Below are 20,483 nucleotides of genomic sequence, written 5' to 3'. Positions count from 1 at the left end.
CATTAACGACAGGGTTGATCAATAATGGCGGAGTCAGTAACCAACCTGCCCTTATAATCGGATTGAGGCATGATGACAACGACGATAATGGTGACGACGATGACAAGAACTAGTAACAAACTCGACCCTCAGCATTTCAAAAACACAATGAGAAGCTGGAAACTGTATATGTAGGTAAAGTTCTTGTTCTAGGATGCGGGAAAAGCAGGGATGTAAATATAGAAAGTTGGCCTAACTTGTGAATTATCACAAGGAAGCAGCATTTAAGAGCAATTAGTTGTGTGTCAATTTCATCAATCAGGTGGTTGTTTTCTTCGCCAGTTTGCTTAAAGAAAAGGTTCTCAACGTCTTGCGGAGATAAAAAATTCTTCCTCAAAGAAGAATCATAGGTTGCGTTTGATTTTCTGAGGATCTCAAGTCGAAAAGGATCTGAGATCAACGATGGTTGAAATCCACAGTTTTAACGAACTGTTGATTTCAGCATCAATTCCTCACTGATTGTAAAACGCGTGGATTTGAGGTCTGACCAGAGGTGGGATCGGGCTTTTTCTGCATGGTTCTGCTTACTTGGTCCAAAGAAGAAATCAGGGAGCGTGAATTATGGCTGTCATAACAGCTGTGACGATTTGACACCCACATGGTAAGGAGAAATATGTAAGCAGGAACTCAAGCAGATTCCCATCGATCTTCAAACAAAAATTTAGCTGACAGTGGTGTGTATTAGGAGGAATTCCTTGTTATTATGCCATTAGTGCTATACAAATTGGAAGAAAAGTTGAATCAGCAAGACTGCCATCTCTGTGAACCAGCCCACTTAGCGATTCAGCGGAATCAATTGTGAATGATAAAAAAAAAAACTCATTTAATCACTCAGTTATGCCAAAATAAATGAAAAAAAAAAATACAAAAGTGTAAAATTATGAAAAACATTTAAAATGCTTAGGAAGAATAAACGAGAAAGGACGGTGGGTGGTGGGCGGTACCCTGTACGGGTCAATGAACAAAGGTGGTTTGTCAATAATTCAGTTTCGAACAGAGAACACTCTGCTGCCAGGATTCCCCAGCAAGGACCTCAAGATTTGCACTCTTTCTGCCACAGAACATACGTAGGTCCATAGCATGTGCGATAGCTAGCTGATATTCTGCCATTTGTCTGCTCAAGGTGAGAGAAGTGGGAACAATACTTACAAATCTGCATTCTTCATTTAACATATAATAAAACGACAAAGGAAAAAAGAAAGGAAAATATGTCACATGAGTGATTCGACTTGCCTATATATCTACACCCCTGAGGGAGCAACACTCACAAAATGTCCTGATGCTGGTTTGGCCCCCTAATTTAAGTGAACTGAGTTGAACTGTGAAGTGCATCCAGAGCGTGCAAAAGAGAGACGTCATTTCTACGCAAACTCTAGAGCCTGGTCTTGCACATGGTTTTCTCCTGAGGGCATTGGTTCAGTTGGGTCACTTCTAAAAGAGGCAGATCCGTTTAGGAGTATGACACTTAGACAGTTTCGTGAGAGAATGATTGGCAACAGTAGTGTATTGTTACCCTTCAATGAATCTGCTTTAAGAATGAAGCAGATTCACGAAACAATGTTTTATAAAATGGCATGAATCTGACCCATTTTATAAAACAGTTGCCAAAAGTACTCTTGATCGACAGCTTTTTCCTTACTGGCCGTTTCAATTTGCAAATAAAGGTAAATCATCTCATCTCCATGCATCTGGCTGCTCTTAAATTGAGAAAAAAGTTACAAGGTTACCGCCTTTGAGGAAAGGGAAAACTATTCATGAGATGAAATTATCTTGATTTGGAAAAGCATGAGGGCGCGCTAGCATGATAACAAAGAAGAACTGCCGTGGTCAAATGGATGATTTAGAAAAAGATGCGTACAGGATGTCAAAAGGAAACTGAAAAAGAGAAGGCCACCGGAAATGCCAAATAGTGTTTGCTTTCTAGGTTCAACCTTGGGTAATGAGCTAAAGGACGAAGAAATTGAGCACGTTAGTACCTACGCATCTCCCAACCCTCTTACATCAACGATTCACGTAATGTGAGTGGAGGAAGAGTCCAAGAGAAGAGAACACAATTTACATCAACGATTCACGTAATGTGGGTGGAGGAAGAGGCCAAGAGAAGAGAACACAATGCGCCACGCTCTCAAATTCCAAGAAGTATAGAATATAACTCGTTACCAAGAATGCCTAGTGAACGCATGATATGTTGAATGGGTGTTTGGTATGTGAGAGACAGAGATATTACACAAAGTGCAAAGATTGAGCCGGCATCGCCAATATCACGGTAGCAAGGAACAAGGCAAGAAACGTGCAGCCTAAGCATGCATTTCCAAAGCTAAATTCAATATCTTCTACGCTTTCTTACTCTCTGAAGCCAGAAACATGCTAACAAATCCAGGGCAGATTTACTGCATTCGGCCAGAAATGCAAGCCGGTGCAAGCTGCCAAAGCTGCTCAACCTTGCTGGTGTTGAATCCCAAGCAAACTGCCCCATGCCGGAACCTCTTGATAGCTTACCCTCCTTCCCGGGACTTCCCTGCACGAACGTGTTATTTATTATCGAAAGGTTAGAAAATATTCATTGAAGGGACAGAACCACAAGTACTTAAACTATCACGACATGGACTTCTTCTGCAGGTCCAGCCTAACATTCACATGCAAGGAAAAGAAAACAATGATAATAGACAAATAAACATTTTTTTATAAAAACAACTTGATTCACAGCAAGGATTATATCAAAATAGTTTTTATAAATATATTAGGATGTTCATATTTTATCTAAAATAATTTTTTGTCAAAAAATAAAAAAGTCTGGTTCTTTTATCTCTAATCTAAGTGTCTGGTTATATATATAAATATATATATATATATATACACTCTCGCCACACCCCTGCACCCAATTTTTTGGGATGTGCAGCACTAGCACCCGCATGCCACACCAGTGTGACATAGCTCATCCACAAAATGAAATCAAAAGTGAAAAAGGACCTCCGAAACAAAAATTTTCTTGCGTATTGACTACCAAAATATTTGAAGGATGTCATTTTATAACAAGTGAGGAAACTCAAGGGGTGATATTTATGACGATTCGAGCTCCAATCCAACAGCGACATAGAGGTGAAATGCCGTGAGAGAACATAGGTATCAGAAGCAAAGCAGAAGCGAAGGAGTCAGAAACAACCCCAAATATTGGGATGAATGATTGAGGTCAAAGCTAGCTATACAGTTGCGAAAAATACAAGGATCATTATGCTGCATAATAGATGAACATCAAATACTTTTGCCAAGTAGCTGCGTTTAGCACTAGAGATTAGACGGAAGGCACACTCGAAAAGGAAGGATGACATTTTTCACTTGCAAAACGTTTGCCATCAATCAAAAGCCATTTAAGAAAAACGGTGGCAACGAGCGAAAGCCAAAAGGAGGAATAACACTAAATTTGTGATGAAACCTTAAAAAGGCAAAGAAGAATGGAAAAGTTCTCCTTTACAAGAACATTTAAGTTCTTCATTTTATCCAGCTGGTGAGACATCACTCGGCTCGATTTTTTTTTCCGACTAGTTTTTTCCGTTCAAAGAAAATTACTTTTTCTTTTTCGGATACTAATAATGACTACAAGTATAAAAATGTTGGTAGGCTACACGAAATGGGAAACAAACACGTAAAAATGTAATATTGATACCAGTATAATCAGTAAGCATAAAAAAATCCGTGCCATTACTAACGAATCAAAACATGACAAGCTGAGATCTCTCCAAAGAGCCATCTTTCATCGCATTTAGTAGAAATATAAAAGTCCAACTCCAACAGTGGGGTTTACTCTTCTCAGATCATGATTGCCCAAGAGTTTTGTGCTCCAGTGAAAACGTGATTGGACAAATCAAAACAGATACTAAACCTAAAAGGGAAAACGTCTCCCACCCTAGTAGGAACCATCTTCACCAAACTAACACGAGAGTATTTAGAAATAAATTAGTCAGTCTGGGATTTGAATCCATTTTGATACACCAACAAAATCTCGATCTTTAACATCTTCCAAGGAAAAAGGGACGGAAGATAGCATCGTGCTGCTAAAAGCACCAGGTAGCGGCGCCTCGGGAAAACGGGTCGAACCATGAGGTTAGTAAGAACGACGCAAGACATCTCTCTCTCTCTCTCTCTCTATCTCTCTCTTAACTCTGTTTAGTCGAACCATGTCCAGGAGCTTTAACATAATAATTGAAAACTCAAACAATATAGATAAAAAACCTAAAATAAAGCAATATGTGAATTACAAACTTAAACATAAAATTTTATAAAGCTTAAAAAGGTTTAAGCAGTAAGTCTTATGTCCGGGTAGAATCTTATCTATACATAAAAGAAACATGATCGTTAGAACACGCATTTTAAATTTTTAAGACGTTTAAATCCCATCTATATAGTCCATTTTACCAAACAAAGATATGTACAAACCAAGTGAATACAAAAAACCAGTTAATAATGTCAAACAATCAGTCGTCCAGTCAAGATCAACTAGACAACGGTACACAAATTGCCACTTGTAAGACTACGTTCAAAAATTAAAGTCTACTCGTTTACCAATATGAGAAATTCATCTAAGTATTCCAGCCTAGATAAATATTAATCGCTCATGTTTGCTAGGGAATGTAAATGTTATTTATGTTGAGTGATAGAATCGACACTGGGTACTACGCTCATTCGCCAAATTCAATCAGCAACCGTGCGCAAGAGCATTCAATTTCATTGATGCGAATCAGAGATAACTTTTGACTCGAGCTGAAGGTTGTCAAATGATCATTGCTTCATTAGCCTAGGCTTACAACAAATTTATAAGTTAGTTTTTCTTTATAATCTTTCAAAGTACCGTTGTGCTTGTACCATAAGAAATTGCCACCTGCATTACATCCGCCGGTACCCGAACCCCGGACCGCAAAGAAACATTTCAAAAGATTATATGACAATTACCTTTCGAGTTGACAGATTTTTTATTTGAGTCCGCAATCACATAATAATTGTACTAACATAATTAGACAATTAGTGACGGTTGTCATGGTTGTAGACGTCAGAATCTAGTTACACGTATCTACATATGTCTATGTACTTGCTCAAAGAATAGAGTTAATCACGCAACCTTTCCAACAAAATGTACGACTAACGAGGTTACACCATTCATGCAATACTTAAAGTCTTGACTCCTACAAAGCCAATCATATTACATAAGAAAACGCTGCATGTCCATTCATCGCCCATTATGAAAGCTTCGAAACTATTCCGGGAATGGTTATAGAAACTTCGAAAACATTCCGAGCGCTTGTAAATATAACCTTAAAGCTCCGCAAACTTGGTTGGTATGTTAATGCAATGTAACTACTCCTCACCCTCGTGCCTCATCCCTCGCCTTTGGGGTCCAAAGTTGTATAAGGGCTTGGGTCTAAGGACTTGTTGCCACACCCCACCTCTAAGGCCCACCAAACTTAGGGTAATTCTTTCACTAATCTTCTCTAAAATAAAAAATAACTCTCATTTTTTTTTTATAAATATGTATGAAACCTTATCTAATAGATAATAATTTGAACTGTGCTTGTAATCTTTTGACAAACTTTTGAAAACTGGAACTACTGACAATAGAGAATGGGTAAGAATAACCATATTAACTAAATTCAGAAGTTTCAGTTCAGCCTTGGGCCCAACCAACTACACTATATCCCTTGAAGCAACTAATATCATAGTCATAACCATAACTTCCGAAGATTTACATACATGCAATCTCCAATCTCATTTTAAAATAAAATTGACGCAGATCACATATTTCAATCGTGATCCATAGTTTTTTCATTTCCATAAGGATTTCAGCTCCATTTCTAAAAAATAAGCATCCCAGTTCCAAAGAAAAACCCGGGAGGCTTTTGAATTATTTATTGCTACAAAAACCGTTGTTTATTTGGAGCATTGCAGCACACGATGTGTTGCTTTGCAGTCTCCTTTGAAGTTGCGACCTACGAGGAAAGGATCATAATGGCGCCAAGAAAGACAGCATATTTCAACGTCACAGTGTGAGCGAGAACGACCATGCAGCCTGGAAGCCACACCCAGCCGCATGTAATAACGACCTAAAAGGGAGGAAATTAGAGCAGCTGACCAAGCAGCAATCGAGAAATTAGAAATATTCCTCGTCCACACGGGTGAAAGCGGCCCTGTTTTTTCCACCTATATCTCAGAGAGGGAGAAGGACCAGGTGTGGGGTTTGTGGCGAGGGCGCGGGAATGTTACTGCGATATCCAGGAACTTGGGAGCAAGGCGGTGTCCAAAAAATGAGGAGAATATAGAGATTGGAGTGCCTATTCTGATGAGCGAAACTGAACACGAGGAAAGGAAAAAAAAACAGAAAAAAATAACTACCATGATTTTCCGGATAAGGCTTTTTATTAAGATAGATGGAGACAAGGGGCGAAAACAGCACGGAGAATGCAGTCGACGGGCAAGACAGCAGATAGGGATGGCTCAACCATCACAACACCCGAAAAAGGACAAAAGACGAAACGCCGAAAAACACACACACATGGATTACATCCAGAAGCAATCCCAATTACAGTCGATTGACTAAGGTGGGAGTGGGACCTGCCAACTAGGTTCTTTCGGCGAACCGTTCGATTGAAGGACAGAGAGAGAAATTGAACGAAAGACAGGCCACTCCAAATTCCAATTGAAGTGTGGCATGGCAAATTAGAGCAACAACATCGTTTAAACTTGACCAACTCATCCTAGCAGGACTGTTGCTGGAAGTATTTGAGAACTGACTATGTAAACATAGTGCATGATCACCGGTCTTATCATCCAAGAATGAATGAAAGGAAAGAAAGTCCAACGATGACCAATCCCTGGTCTTCGTAGTGGAGTCATCGTCTACACACTGAAGCAATGTCAGCAAGACAAATTAGTATCATCAAAAGAGTCCGGTACAATCTGACACTCTTCCTTAGCACCACATGTCTATTGACAAATAGGGTTAGCCACAAAAGCGTCCAATGAACCCTCACATGGCTGCAAACCTCTAAAAGACGAAACAGTCCTGAAGGTAAGTGTGCCTCATTTCCGTTAGGAAGACCAACCCGTGACTCATGATTAGCTCCACCCGTCCTACGCTTTACAATCAGGCCCAGAGGTTTCGAAGTTCTTAAAATGGCAAGAAATGGATGTGAAACATGCTCCAACGTCATTCTAAAGGTAACAGACTTGCATGGCCAAACCGGAAAGGAGTACAACTGCAAAGGGCTGATGAGTAAAGAAGAGGACAAAGATATACGACAAGCAATGAGAAGAAAAGCGGGTGAACGTCAATTTCTATAGCTTAAAAAGAGACCGCTAATTCACCAGAGATTATAGAATCATAAGAAAGCATACGGCAGCCAAAAAGTACTTACTGACAAACCTGCTTTTCCCCACTTCCCAGCCACACAGGTGCGGCAATCGAGGCACACAGGATGGTCCACGGCCAAATATCGGAGGAAAGTATTTTATTTATCGGATGGGAAATTAGCTTCGTTTCTGTGTTGCCACGGCGACAGTCAAGCTCACAATGTAAAACATCTATAAAAGGCCAACCGCGTTAACAATCTGGTGCGGAGTCCAAAGGGGCTCTCCAGTCTATGACCTGAACCTACGGTGGACCACAACATGCCCGTTGGGTCCTGTAAACGGCCGTAGTGCATAGTAGAGCGTCAGGGATTCAGTCAGACGCGCCCCCCTTTTCAGATTAGCTCTTTCTGCATAGAGACCTAGGGTTACTCGTATTTACGAAGTGGCGTTCCAATAGTGCAAGTTTTAACTATTGTGGGGGTTAAAAAATGGTCGCTCGACCGCGGTAAATCTCGTTATCTTTACCACAGCGGAGAAGAGAACCAACGGTGGCAGATCTGAAACACGTAATGTTAGGCACAGAAGCAGACTGCATGTGAGGAATTCCGAACACTTTTGGCTTTATATGTTTGAAGAAGAAAACAGAAAGAACAGGCAAATAGATGACCACCATCACAGTGGCTGAAGGAGAGAGGGAAAATGATTTAAAAATAAGACGATAAGGCACTCGTCGGAAGTGAAATGATGAGGTAATTTCCACTATTCCGTATAATCCACCAACTTATCACCCCATGAACTTAGCTATAATTGTTGAAGACTTTAAAAAATGATCAAACTCTATCATACCAGTGTAGTTTAAAATTTTTAATATATCCTGCGGAAAAATAGTACAAAATTAGATGGTCTCAAGAAAATTAAGCTGGTTTTGTCGGCAATGTCAAATCACCCATGTATATCGACCAACCAAGAAAGCAAGTGGTAAGAAGCCATTGCCTATTGCGCAAGCGCACATGCAAGAATTAGAGCAACACGGACACCTAGTAGACTTGCAGAAAATTTTCCGAAGCAAAGCATGCAAGAGATTAGAGCAACACAGACATCCAACGGAATTATTGAACCATTTATAAATCAAAGCAGGACGTCGTAAATAATGGAACCTCAAAAGCCTAAATGCAAATTCACCTATAGGCACCTAACCGGAGCTTTTGTCTAAAAAGCAGTAACCACTCTTTTTCTTGACTGCCATTAAGCGCGAGGTTGGAGAGGAGATTGGTCCATATTAAATACATTGACAGTGACCGGTCGTGATTTTTCTTCTTTACAACTATTTTCAAGAAATTTGCATTTAAGCGCCTGTATGACTAAGTATTTATTTTTCTCATGGCTACCCTTCTTCTGTGAAGAGAGTAAAGTAGAGAGACTCAGCATTCCTAACAAATAACCTGCTCCGAGTGAAAAGCAACAAGTCATAACCCCGCTTCCCTCTTCTAAAAACTGGTTTTCTACGCCCAATCCGCCTCTGAATTCACTTACATTCTACGAATGCCATCAGCAAAGTTCTTTTATAGCACTCGCTGCTAGTAAGTAGTAACTATGAAATAAACATTTCTAAAAGTTCGTACTTCCCAAAAAAAAAAAAACAAAACGAAAACATGTATAAACCTTTTAACGGCGGCAGACCTTTGATCTGCCTTACCACCAAAAGTCTTCATACAAAAAAATTTGAAAAATCTGAAGACCGTTTTTGCAATAGCGAAAACAATTAACACCTCAATCGAAATTGCCTTTCCATTTTCTTTTCCTTCTCTAGTACGCAAACTCTTCGAGTAATGCAGCATGACTAGGAGAAAAAAGGCAGACAACAAGATCCCCGGGGGACAGGAGCCCAGCACCGACCCTCCCAATCGAGCTTCGCACAGATCTTTCACCTTCTAAAGCTTGAAAACAAACAGGAACTTAATACAAGACGTCAAATATCTGGAACTATTTCGTGATTTTCAGTATGAAAAACCGGAAACTTGGAGTTCTGGAAGGAAATTAATGGTGTGAAAGAACGTGGGGCCGATGCTGAGACGCCGTTTAGATGTCAAAGAAAAGCGTGCGATAGCTTCCAATCCCAGCACTCCGTGCTTTGGTTGAGAGGAGACAAATCAACAAGAGATACCATTAGGACGAAACGGAGACGCAGAGAATGGCAGAAATCACATCCTGATGGGACCGGCAGAATCTCAAACTGCAGAGATTGCAGTTTGTGGGAATCGGGAAGGGCTCGAGGAAGAAAAAAGCAAATGCCGGACGGTATCTGAAACCGAAACCAAGATCCAGCAAGAAGGCGGCCATGAAAGTCCCGTTCCCCTACAACCTAGAAGCAGACACCGCCATTTTTATTTTTCGCGCTCAAAGAACACGTTCTCTTCCCTCGTCCTTGCTCAGGCAATAACTGGAAACTCGTTTCAGAAAAGAGAGAGGAGTCAAATAGAACACGAAGCACAAAACCGAAAATCTCAGCGACGGAAGCACCCTTTCTCCAAAGCTCGTAACTGGATTCCATCACATCGTAAGCCATTCTCCTTTTTGATGCACGAGAGAACATAATAGAAAGACGCAAGGGCATCGCAGGAGAAGAGAACCGGCTGAAGTCTCCGCTTTGCGATCTAAAGCAACTCACAGAAAATTCCCGGGGATTCGGCGTCAGAATCATGTCTACAACTCCGAGAACCCTCATTTTTCTGCGGGTAAGGGACTAAGGGAGTATGAAATCTCAAAAGAAAGAAAAAAAAACAGCAAAATAAGGCGTAGAAAATGGTACGACAATCCAGACGCACGCAGATAACGTCAAAATCCACACTGCAACCCAGAAACCTTCATCCTCCCCGGAAAATAACTCAAAAACAGCCGAATAAACTCGCATTGGTCGACACGACAAGCGGATGCAGTAAGATCGATGAAAGGGAACAATGCTTACCTCTCTCATGAAGACGCAACCAAGCTACATCTCAACTCCTCCAAAATACGCCGAAACACTCACGACCCCACTTCTTTTCCTCCTCCTCCTCCTCCTCCTCCTCGTTCTGCACTGACAGATCTCTGGCTTCCAGAGTAAAAAAGAAAAAAAAGAACAGCAACTATTTCATCCACCGGTTTCCTGCAAAGTCTGCTAGCAGGTGTGCCGTCTACCTCCTCCGCCGACGATAACTTCCATAGAGGGATAAGCCATCAATAATCAGAAAAAAGGTCGCTGAAATCATACAGAAACGAGAGAGAGAGAGAGTCTGAACTGAACAGGCGCCAGTTTTAAATTCCCGAAAAGAGGAGGAGAGGAAAAGGCCGACTCCGAGTCACATGCGCGCCGGAACGATGAATTCCAATTCCTCCGCCCTTTTATTTTCCCTCCCGCGCCTTCCCTTCCCCCTCGGTTTATTCGCGGGCAAACGGTTACTTCGCCGCTTAACTCTTTGCCCTTGGAGGAGAATATATTACGGTCGTGGTCAACTGTCGCCTCGATTCGAACCAGTGCGGAATCGATCGATTCACCGACCAATTCGGTGATTCGGCTGAATCGGTTGTTTTAAATAAAATCATGAAATAACAACATTAATTAAAAAAATTAGAATATCTAAAATCAACGAAAAACAACATGTTGGCACCTTGAGATCATTTAAGCGAACCTTGGACTTGAATCTTTCAATTCAAGCCAGCCTGGTCTCGGACTCTCGTCAAATATACCATTTAATATATCTCATGCAATTGATTTTTTTAATAAAACTTTGATTTGAAGTAGAACTTGGACTTGAAATTTGAAAATAAATCTGAATTTTACAGGTAGTATGATCCCGTGTTGTTATATGATGACAGGTCGTTACTAGTTTTTGGGCTCAAATTTAAATTCAGATAAATGAGCCATATATCCAATCCAAGTTTGGTTCCTTCTTTCCTTACCAGATCCAGCGTCGGGTTGGCACTTGGATCTCACCATCTGCTTATCAATCCGAGGCAGGTATTTCGTGGCTCGAGAAAAATTGCGTAAGGAAAACAAATCTGACCCTTCTAGGGGTGACTTTTCCCCCTTCCCCTGTTTGATCTTATATGAAAATCATTTGTTCAGCAAGAAATCTTTTTCTTAACTATCAAGCTCTTCGGGGATGAATCGAGTCAGATTACTTTTTCAACCAAGTTAAATTCCAACTAAAAGAGCTTGATGCATGAAACGATGTCTCAGCCGCGTGGTATCCACATTCGTTCGTAAGTTAGTTTACCAGAAAACCATAGGTACCTGAAAGCCTACCATGATCGTCAATCTGTTCGTGCGGTCCCTAATGCAAGTTATGTAAACCACCAAACTTTTCTTGCAATATAACCTTGCCGATGTAATTTTAAGAATGGGTTAGTTGACGCAAAACATATATTGAGTTGATCATTTTTTTTGAGTTTAATGGTATTTATAGAATAAATAAAAATGAACAGCTCATATTGCATAGAAAAATTCACATGTTTTGAACCAAAACACGTTTTATTCAATATAGTTATGACGAATATATTAGGATGTTTATATTTTCGTTAACATATCTTTTTACCAAATATTTGAAGGTCTAAGGTCTACCATTTCTCTTGAAACCAGGTGGCTTTGATCTCCATTCATCTTATCAAGTTTGTTCTTAGACTAGTGTCCTCGTCTCCTTTTGCTTAACACAAGAAACGGAAACACATAATCCAAACCACCTACACTTCAAACCAAGGTCACCTTAATTAGACTCAAATATGAAGGAAAGGCATCATGAAACCTGGATCTTATTAGCTAATTAGACAAAATTTACGTGTCATCAGGCTAGGTTCATTTTTTTTTATCAGCAAACTATATCTCCTGCCGGAACACTGGAGTGATCAATGTCGGAATAGCAACAGATCTTGAATAGCTTACTTCCTAACCTCACCAATCAGATTAGGGCTTGATAAGATATTAAAAACGAAAACCCATCAAACGACATGGCCCATAGTGGTGTTTCCAGTTTCTTTATGCAGGAAGAAAGAAAGACAGAAAATGAGATGACACCGGGAAGATTACATAGAAGCAGGAGAGCATCAGCTCAATGGATACACAGACATGCAAGGAGAACTGCCATGTCGTTCAGAACTTCTGGGACGTTGCCACAGACATGCAAGAAGGAGGGTTGTCATGTTGATCATATCTTCTGGGATGTGGGCATTGCCAATGATACACCTTGGCCTGGTACATCTTTCCATTGGGTTGTCACAGTTTTGATTTGGGTGTAGAACTGTACTCCAGCTTTGCCTGCACAGAAAAATCACTCATTGGGTCATGGCTTCAATCTCAGTCACGATGAGTCAATTTCACTTCTTTCATACAATGCCATCTGATTGCAGGAACTTTTTAGGCTAACAGGACCTCAAAGAAGACATGATACGTTGATAAAACAGTTGGTTTCCCATGGCGAGTTTTTCTTTTTGTGTGGCGTTTATACTTTATATGTGCCAGAAATTTTTTCAGGATTTTCATGCAACTAAGAGATTGCAAGATGTTCCTAGAAGTTTTTTTTTCAGAAGTACAAGACTTTGATGGATGGTGTAAAAGTTCCAGTTGAGAGTACAACTTACCATAGAAATTGAGATCACCGGCAAAAGATGCCTTCGAGCCAGTGAAGGAGAAGAAGGGCAACGGTACTGGAATTGGAACATTGATTCCAACCTTTGAGTAGTATAACCACATGATGCAAAAAGGCATATTAGACAAAACAAAAAAGCTTGTGTATTTTACTACTTGCAGAAAGACTAACAAATTATTTGAGAACTAGCAGATAAAGTCAAGCCTTTTTTGGGCAGAGAAATGAGACTCGAGTTAATGGAGGCCAGGGATGCTTCCAACCTAGAAATTTTATTATGACTCGAACAAGAGCAGACATTAAGAAGCAAGTTGTGTACTGACTACAACAAGAGTAGGTCATTTAACCTGTAACTAATATAAATGAATGTGAAACAGCCAAATTAGACCTAATGCCTACCAGTGACTGCTCATTGTTAAAACAATTTGTCTGTCTTACCATATGCTTGACAAAGACAAAATACATTAAATGGCCAAACATAGTATTTGTACCTGCCCTGCTTCAATTTCATTCTGAAATTTCCTTGCTGCTGCACCTGACGTGGTAAATATTGATGCACCATTGCCATATCTGCCATGAGCAAGTACAACTTGTCTGATAAGTAATCTCCTAGTGGTTTTACATTTGACTTTATTCAGGTTTTTACAGGAAGCATACCTATTGTTGTTCACAAGTTGGATAGCCTCATCAAGTGAGTCGGCCTGTAGGTGTTTGCACAAAAGGAGGAAAACTTATTTTCAATCAGCTCTGTTTGCGAAAGCATTTCCAAATAATTAAGTGAGAAAGGAAATGCACAAGTTGCACATACTTGCATGCAAAGGAGGACTGGACCAAAAATTTCTTCCTGTCAAAGAAAGCACGTTAAAGGCATTCTAGGGATGTGTGAGAATTCAGTATCTAGCAGGAGACACACATCCTATTCTAACAGGGAAACAAAACGGACCTTATAGCATTCCATGTCATCTTTGACATCAGCGAGCAAAGTGGGGCCAACAAAGTTCCCTTCCTCGTAGCCCAGGACCTGTTGAAGACCAAAAAATATTAGATGGTGCTAGTAGCTCATATGCATGAAAGGTTACATAAACATAAACAAAATAATATATATTTACATTGACAAGAGCAAAAAAATGCAGGTACCTTGATACTTCGCCCATCAAGCAAAATCCTAGCACCACTGTCGATGCCACTTTGGATCAATCTGCAGATGCGATCCTTTGCCTATGGATATAAAGAACAATAACCATGTTGCAAATAATCAGAACACTAGTTAACTTTCATTTACAATGTCTTTTAACAGCAAATAATGTGGCAATAGAACTGCAAGCAAGCAATCAACAGAAAGGACTGAAAGTGTATAACAATGAAATTTCCATCCTTCCATAGCTACCCTCTCTCTCTCACTCTCTCTCAAATTAACGCAAACAAAAATGGAAGACCAATAAATAGATGAATTTAAAAGATTGGAACATTCAAAATGACTGCGACAGCCATGTGCAACTGCTTAAATATGTCAAAGAACTATTCTTCAACAAGGAATACATTTTTGTGCAATGGCTAATGAGCATAATTCATAACAAAAATCTGGTAACTCCAGATCATTCACGACATCTTCTTGGAAAATAACTCCAAATATAGAATGCTTCAAATTTCTGATAACAAACAACTCCTACACTGTAAATGTTAAACGATCCAATTTAAATGGGTCTTTAGCTATTCATAACAGTAATTCATTGGATTTTTTTCTGTCGTGTATGCTGCTCTATGTTCATATTTTTCTAAAAGCACAAAGCCCCAAAATAAGCCACAGACAAGTCCTAAAGAATTTAGGATAACAAGCAAACCAGACAGCAACATTGCATCATGAAACCTAGGAACTCCGAAAAGCTTCCATTATCTATAACTAAAAAAAGGCAAAAGCTTATTTTCATGGTTTGAAATTTCACGTTTCTTGATCAAGGATGTTTGCACCTGTTTGCTGATCACTGGACCTAGATCAACTTCAGGCTCAGTTCCTGCACTGACTTTTAGTTGTATTGCACGTTCCACTAACCCTTCCTCCCTTGCAAAAAGGAAATAATGTCCTCATCAGCTTACAGTATCCAGTTTAATAAAAATCATAAGTACTGAGGAGAAAATAGTAAACCCCAAAATGATTGTTCATACAAACAGCTAATGAATTGGAATTATAAGTACAATTCAAGACATGAAATGAGAGATGCCAGTATGTACTAAAAAACATATTACAGGAGAAGAATAGCCTTTCACTAAGAATAATCAAGCAAAGATGTATTAAGTAATGCATTCATAGATCATAATACATTACCTCATATTACAGAATGTTGTTAAACCACTGATCATAAACATATCGAGCAAAAGAGACAAAAGCATTTAGGTTGGGAACAAAAATTTCATGGGATATGCATAGTTCAAAGTACCACAGTTTTGAGTCTCCAACAAAGACAGCCGTGCTTAGTGCCATGCACCGTTGTCCAGCAGCACCAAAACCTGCGGCTACTAGAGAATTCAAGGTAGCATCCTTGCTTGCATCAGGCATGATAATTGCATGATTTTTTGCTCCCATATTTGACTGGAGAGTAAATCAAGTCACTATATTGAAAAGAAGAAAAAGAGTAACAAATTCTCAGAACATCATATCTATAACAGAATATAACCTGAACACGTTTTCCTTTAGCAGTTGCCCTCGAATAAATGTGCATGCCAGCCTGCAATAAAATAAACCAAGGGCATGAGAATGTAAAAGCTGGAATAGTGCGAACTGCCAACAAACTTCTTTCTTAAATCAAAAGAAGAAAGGAAGACACTCATAGAAGTGAACATAGCCACCTCTCCTGAAATCATGAACAGAGATCAGGAGAAGCTTCAAATACTTACTGTATTTGAGCCAACAAATGAGACAGCTTTAATGTCTTCATCATCACATATATTGTTAACCACATCCTGCTCACAATTAGAACAGTAGTGTTACTGTCATCTGGACGAAAACCAAATATTACCCAAAAAATGATGATTGAAGCCAAGGAAACCAAGAGGAGCATCCAAAAACATCAAGCTCAAATTACAGATAAAAAATAAAATGGGTGAGAAATGTGCATTCTTATAAAAATGACACCTAAACAAAATCCTTTGAACTTGAACTAGAGCACTTTTTAGGTAATCATTAGGCAAAAAAACTTGACACAATCAACTAGACAAGTCGCAGATAACTTAACAGTTGTCCCATGGACGATATTCAAGACGCCGTCTGGTAGACCAGCCTCCATTGCCAACTCAGCAAGCATCATTGCAGCTCCTGCAATGGTATGCAAGTTAGAACAAACAAATAAGCAAAATAGATAAGTCTACAGGTTTTCCTAAAAATCAGAATAAACAGCCCAAACATATGCTTCAGAGTCTCAGACTGCAGGGTCAACAAAAACTCAGATACTTGTTGCCACCATGCATTCTGTGCTCAACCAGTAGAAATAATCTGAAGATGTTTGAAAGCATTAAAATTTAACTCTTAGGCTAATGTATCACTGAAAATTTTACACTTTTCAGCTAAACAATATGAGACATTCACCTAATGCAGAAAGTTCCAGGGTCAGGTAACCACAGGTCAAACCATGAAGGAAAAAGAAGGAGATTACTGACGATCTATCGAACTTTATCATCATTCCGTAGCCCTGATTTCTGTCGATCATTTCATTGCCAAACCCAGACCATCAAACATACAACCAATGGATGCATAGATTTCCAGCCAACTCAACAAGCAAAAGAAGTTCAGCAAAACTTCATGGTGAGGTTTCTCCACAACCCTATTAAGGGGACATAAAAAAGCGCTATCTGGCATGTAAGTCTGCTAGTTGGTTCTGTTACCATCACAGGCTTTAAAATAACATAGCATAAATTCAATGAATGAGAAAGAGTTAAATCTCATACACAAAGAACCCAAAAAGATAGAATATTACCTGGATCTTTCTCTGATGGCTTCAAAACATATGTGTTGCCACAAGTCACAGCCACTGGAAACATCTGTAAAGAGAAACCAAAGGCTAACATCAGAACAGCTCTAGCAGGCTTATGCCTGAATCCTTGTTTCCATAGCAGATAAAGGCACAGATGTAACCAGCAGCCTGTCACGCAAAGAATTGTTTGAACTTTGAAGTGCCTCATCAAAACCATGAATAGCACTATCTAATTACAATTGATCCATTCACTCCAAAAGTGGCAATAAAACATCTTTACGGATGTTTTTATGGTTTTTGTTGAAAAGGAAATTGAATTTTAGTAAATTCCAGTCAGCATATGCTAGAGAAGAGAGAGGGAGAGAGAGAGAGAGAGAGCCATACCCAAAGAGGAATCATGGCAGGAAAATTGAATGGACAGATCCCTGCACAAACACCAAGAGGCTCTCTGATGCTGTATGTATCTATCCCATGTGACACATTGGAAACAAATTCTCCCATCTGCAGGCTTCCCATACCACAAGCATGTTCCACCACCTCTGAACAATCAAGTTTAAACTTTAGAAACAATTAGTGGCAGTGAGGCACCATCAGAAATGAATTCAAGTGAATGACAAAGAAAGGAATGAAATGGTGGATTTATTCAGCATCGAATCCCTAAGATCAACACGTGAAACATTAATTCACCTACTACACATTTTTTACAAACTTTCAAGGTACTAGAATGCCCCATTTTTTTCTCTTGGGCAATCCAGCCAGAAACTACTGAGTGCCAGGGTAGCCTATACATCAATGTGACTAATGACCTCATCAAACATCATCTCGTCTATAGGTAATGGGCTCAGTCCATGACAAACACTATTTCTAAATATTTATCCTTTCCTTTTTCAGGAATAAGTTTGAGGAACCATTAAATTTGTTTTCCAGACTCTAAAACTAAAGTGAGGTTGCTGCTGTAATCATGTGCAGCAAGCAGAGATGAGCATTTTCAAGAGGTAGAGAGCATTAGCAGCCTCATGACTGAATGATAAGGCATTCGTATTGTAATTCATGTATATTCGGTGTCCATGGATATAGACAACTATCCATATAAATTAGCCATCACGTATGAATCGAATATATGCAAACAATGTGCAGAAACGGGCATGTAATATGCATGGGCATTGATCTAGAAACTCACCTAATCCACGGAAAACATCACCATGTGCATCGCGAAGTGTCTTCCCTTGTTCAGTAGTTATGTTCAAGGCAAGTTTGTCCTGGAAAATACATGTTGGCTTATATCAAGAGTCAATCACAAAAAAGCTATAAGTGCAGAAATGCAAAACAAAAGCTTTTCTTAAAGGAAATTTCATAACCAAAAAATAAAGGATACATATTTATTACTGATTTTGCTTACTATGTCCCTGCGAATGAGTTCCTGTAGCTTCAGCATAATACGCTGACGTGTAGTAACGGGTGTGTTTCTCCATGATGGAAAGGCATGTTTTGCTGCACCCACTGCAGCGGTAAATTCTTCCTTAGTTGTCAAAGGAACTCGAGAAACAACCTGTTGTGTTGCCTATCAAAAGTGAACCAAGATGACCATAAAAGTTTATCAATTGGAACATGATTGATCTGCTTATATAGATAAATATATGGTCATTTACTGATTGAGTTTCCATTTGCCATAAATACTCACTGGATTGATTACATCAATCAGAAGATCAGATTGAGACTCCACAAATTTCCCTCCAATCAGATTGCTCACCTTGGGCTATAAAAATAAGATAAAACACAAAATCAGGATTGGCCACAGAAATAGTCATTGACCTAACGTTTCAAAGAACCTGAGAGAGAAGGCAACTCAAAAATTCTTTCAAGCAAAAAAAGAAAGTTGCCAAAACCATCAGCATCCTCCAATGCATAAAATGCAGAAAAATTTAAGTGAGGTAAATTAATCCACACATACCCCCAAAAGACTCACAATAACAAGAACCAAGAAGTAGACAACAAGCAATGAGCTAGTCTGAGGATCCAAATCCTGAAACCAGGACATGCTTCTCCACTCTTCAGCAAAACAGCAAACTGCTGCGTGTTAATTTATATTCAAATACTAATATAACTGTCACTCTCCTGCCGCTTCAATTACACGATCATAATAGTGGCCCACCAGTAGTTGTGGGCATAACTTAGAGTAAGCAGGAAACCGATATGAATCAGGAAGCATAATCTATCAGGAATCCCCATCACTATCATGAACTTGATTCCCAGTAATGGGATCCCCAGTGCCACGTTATTTTATTTTAAGTTGGCTTGCAGTGTCATTTCCTACACTGCTCTTTGTTGTTTATAAAGTTTTACTTATGTCAATTTCTTATTGTTTTTTATGACACAAACGGCATTCTGCATCTGTTCTTCATATTTGCTCTTATTCGTTTCCTGAAAATCTTCCAAAATCTTGAAGTGAATGTAACCAACCCAGTTCTGGATTCCCGTATTGCTTTTCCCTGCTTCCTGCTCTGTCAACTACGTTTCCCATCTCCACGACCAGTTATATATGATTGGTTCAGACCAAACCATATACAATGAGACAAATCATTTTTTCATAAAGACCACAAAAGAACTACAAAGACCAAGAAAGAGCGATTCTGAAAGCAATTTGGAATTATATTACTTTAATCTTTCCGAATTCGTGATGCAATAAACGAAGAGAAAAAAAATACAAACATGCATCCAAGGAAAACGGAACGACAAGTAATAATAGACCAAATCCAGCGAGACAGAGGGAGAGAGAGAGAGGACCGGGGAGTTTCCAGGAGTAGGAGACGCGTCAGCAGCGGTCGAAAACCCAAATTTCGCCACCTCATATCTCCCCAACGTCCACGAATTCAAGCTCCTCGCTGCACAATCGCTCATTTTCATGATCCCAACAAAGAGCATAAGAGAACGAGAGAGAAAGAAGTTTACGCCTTCTTCATCCCTTATGGAGGAGAAGCGGAAGAGGGGAATAGGAGAAAATGGAGAAAGAACCTTTACCTCGTCGTAGAGATGCCTGCAACATCTTCTCCTCACTCCACACTCTGACTCCACGATGGTTGAACAACTGATCTCTCCCTTTTATACAGGGAAATTTCGCTTACGGTCCATTTATACTAGAAGCTCGAAAAATGTGGTTCAATATATTTAAATTTCTTTCCAGTACTCAACTTTTTCTAGCAACTTCCAAGCAGAAGCAGGGAGTTAGCTTCAAAATCTACCATCTAAAAACAGGCAAAGCCTTATATCGATCCTACGTTAGCATTTAAAGAAGAAGAAGAAGAGTTTTTACTGAACCTAGGTGTAGAATACATCCTACTCAGCGAGTTAAATTCTTCTACTTTGTTGAGAATCACAATCAATCAAATGTTTCCACTACGGTTTAAAACCTAAACATAGATTCATGAAAAATCATTTGAACGTACAAATATCGATTTCACAAAGATTTAGGATTCTTAACTTAAAGTTTCTTGAATTGAACCATGGAATTAATGTCTGTTAGGAT

At 39.4% G+C, this 20,483-nt stretch overlaps 1 protein-coding gene and 1 long non-coding RNA gene across 2 annotated transcripts; both read right to left on the bottom strand.

Annotated features, from left to right (window-relative positions):
* Positions 1-2,164: 2,164 nt before the first annotated feature.
* Positions 2,165-10,797, bottom strand: LOC126410395 (uncharacterized). The gene is made up of 2 exons (XR_007574315.1): positions 10,343-10,797; positions 2,165-2,557 (listed from the first exon to the last, which is right to left on the bottom strand). It is a non-coding gene; the product is annotated as an uncharacterized LOC126410395 (long non-coding RNA).
* Positions 10,798-12,267: 1,470 nt separating this feature from the next.
* LOC116261248 (methylmalonate-semialdehyde dehydrogenase [acylating], mitochondrial) lies at positions 12,268-20,070 on the bottom strand. Its single transcript, XM_031639922.2, has 19 exons — positions 19,979-20,070; positions 19,745-19,842; positions 18,642-18,716; positions 18,360-18,521; positions 18,141-18,219; positions 17,345-17,499; positions 16,964-17,027; positions 16,226-16,305; positions 15,888-15,953; positions 15,668-15,718; positions 15,431-15,582; positions 14,964-15,054; positions 14,133-14,213; positions 13,939-14,016; positions 13,804-13,839; positions 13,653-13,696; positions 13,487-13,565; positions 12,991-13,081; positions 12,268-12,667 (listed from the first exon to the last, which is right to left on the bottom strand). Exons 1-19 carry the CDS (start codon positions 20,001-20,003, stop codon positions 12,558-12,560), a joined length of 1,617 nt encoding a protein of 538 aa, XP_031495782.1. The 5' UTR covers positions 20,004-20,070; the 3' UTR covers positions 12,268-12,557.
* Between the last annotated feature and the right edge of the window lie 413 nt (positions 20,071-20,483).

Source organism: Nymphaea colorata, chromosome 9, assembly GCF_008831285.2.
Source record: "Nymphaea colorata isolate Beijing-Zhang1983 chromosome 9, ASM883128v2, whole genome shotgun sequence".
Classification (NCBI taxonomy): Eukaryota; Viridiplantae; Streptophyta; class Magnoliopsida; order Nymphaeales; family Nymphaeaceae; genus Nymphaea; species Nymphaea colorata.
This window is presented reverse-complemented; position numbering and strand designations above follow the sequence as displayed.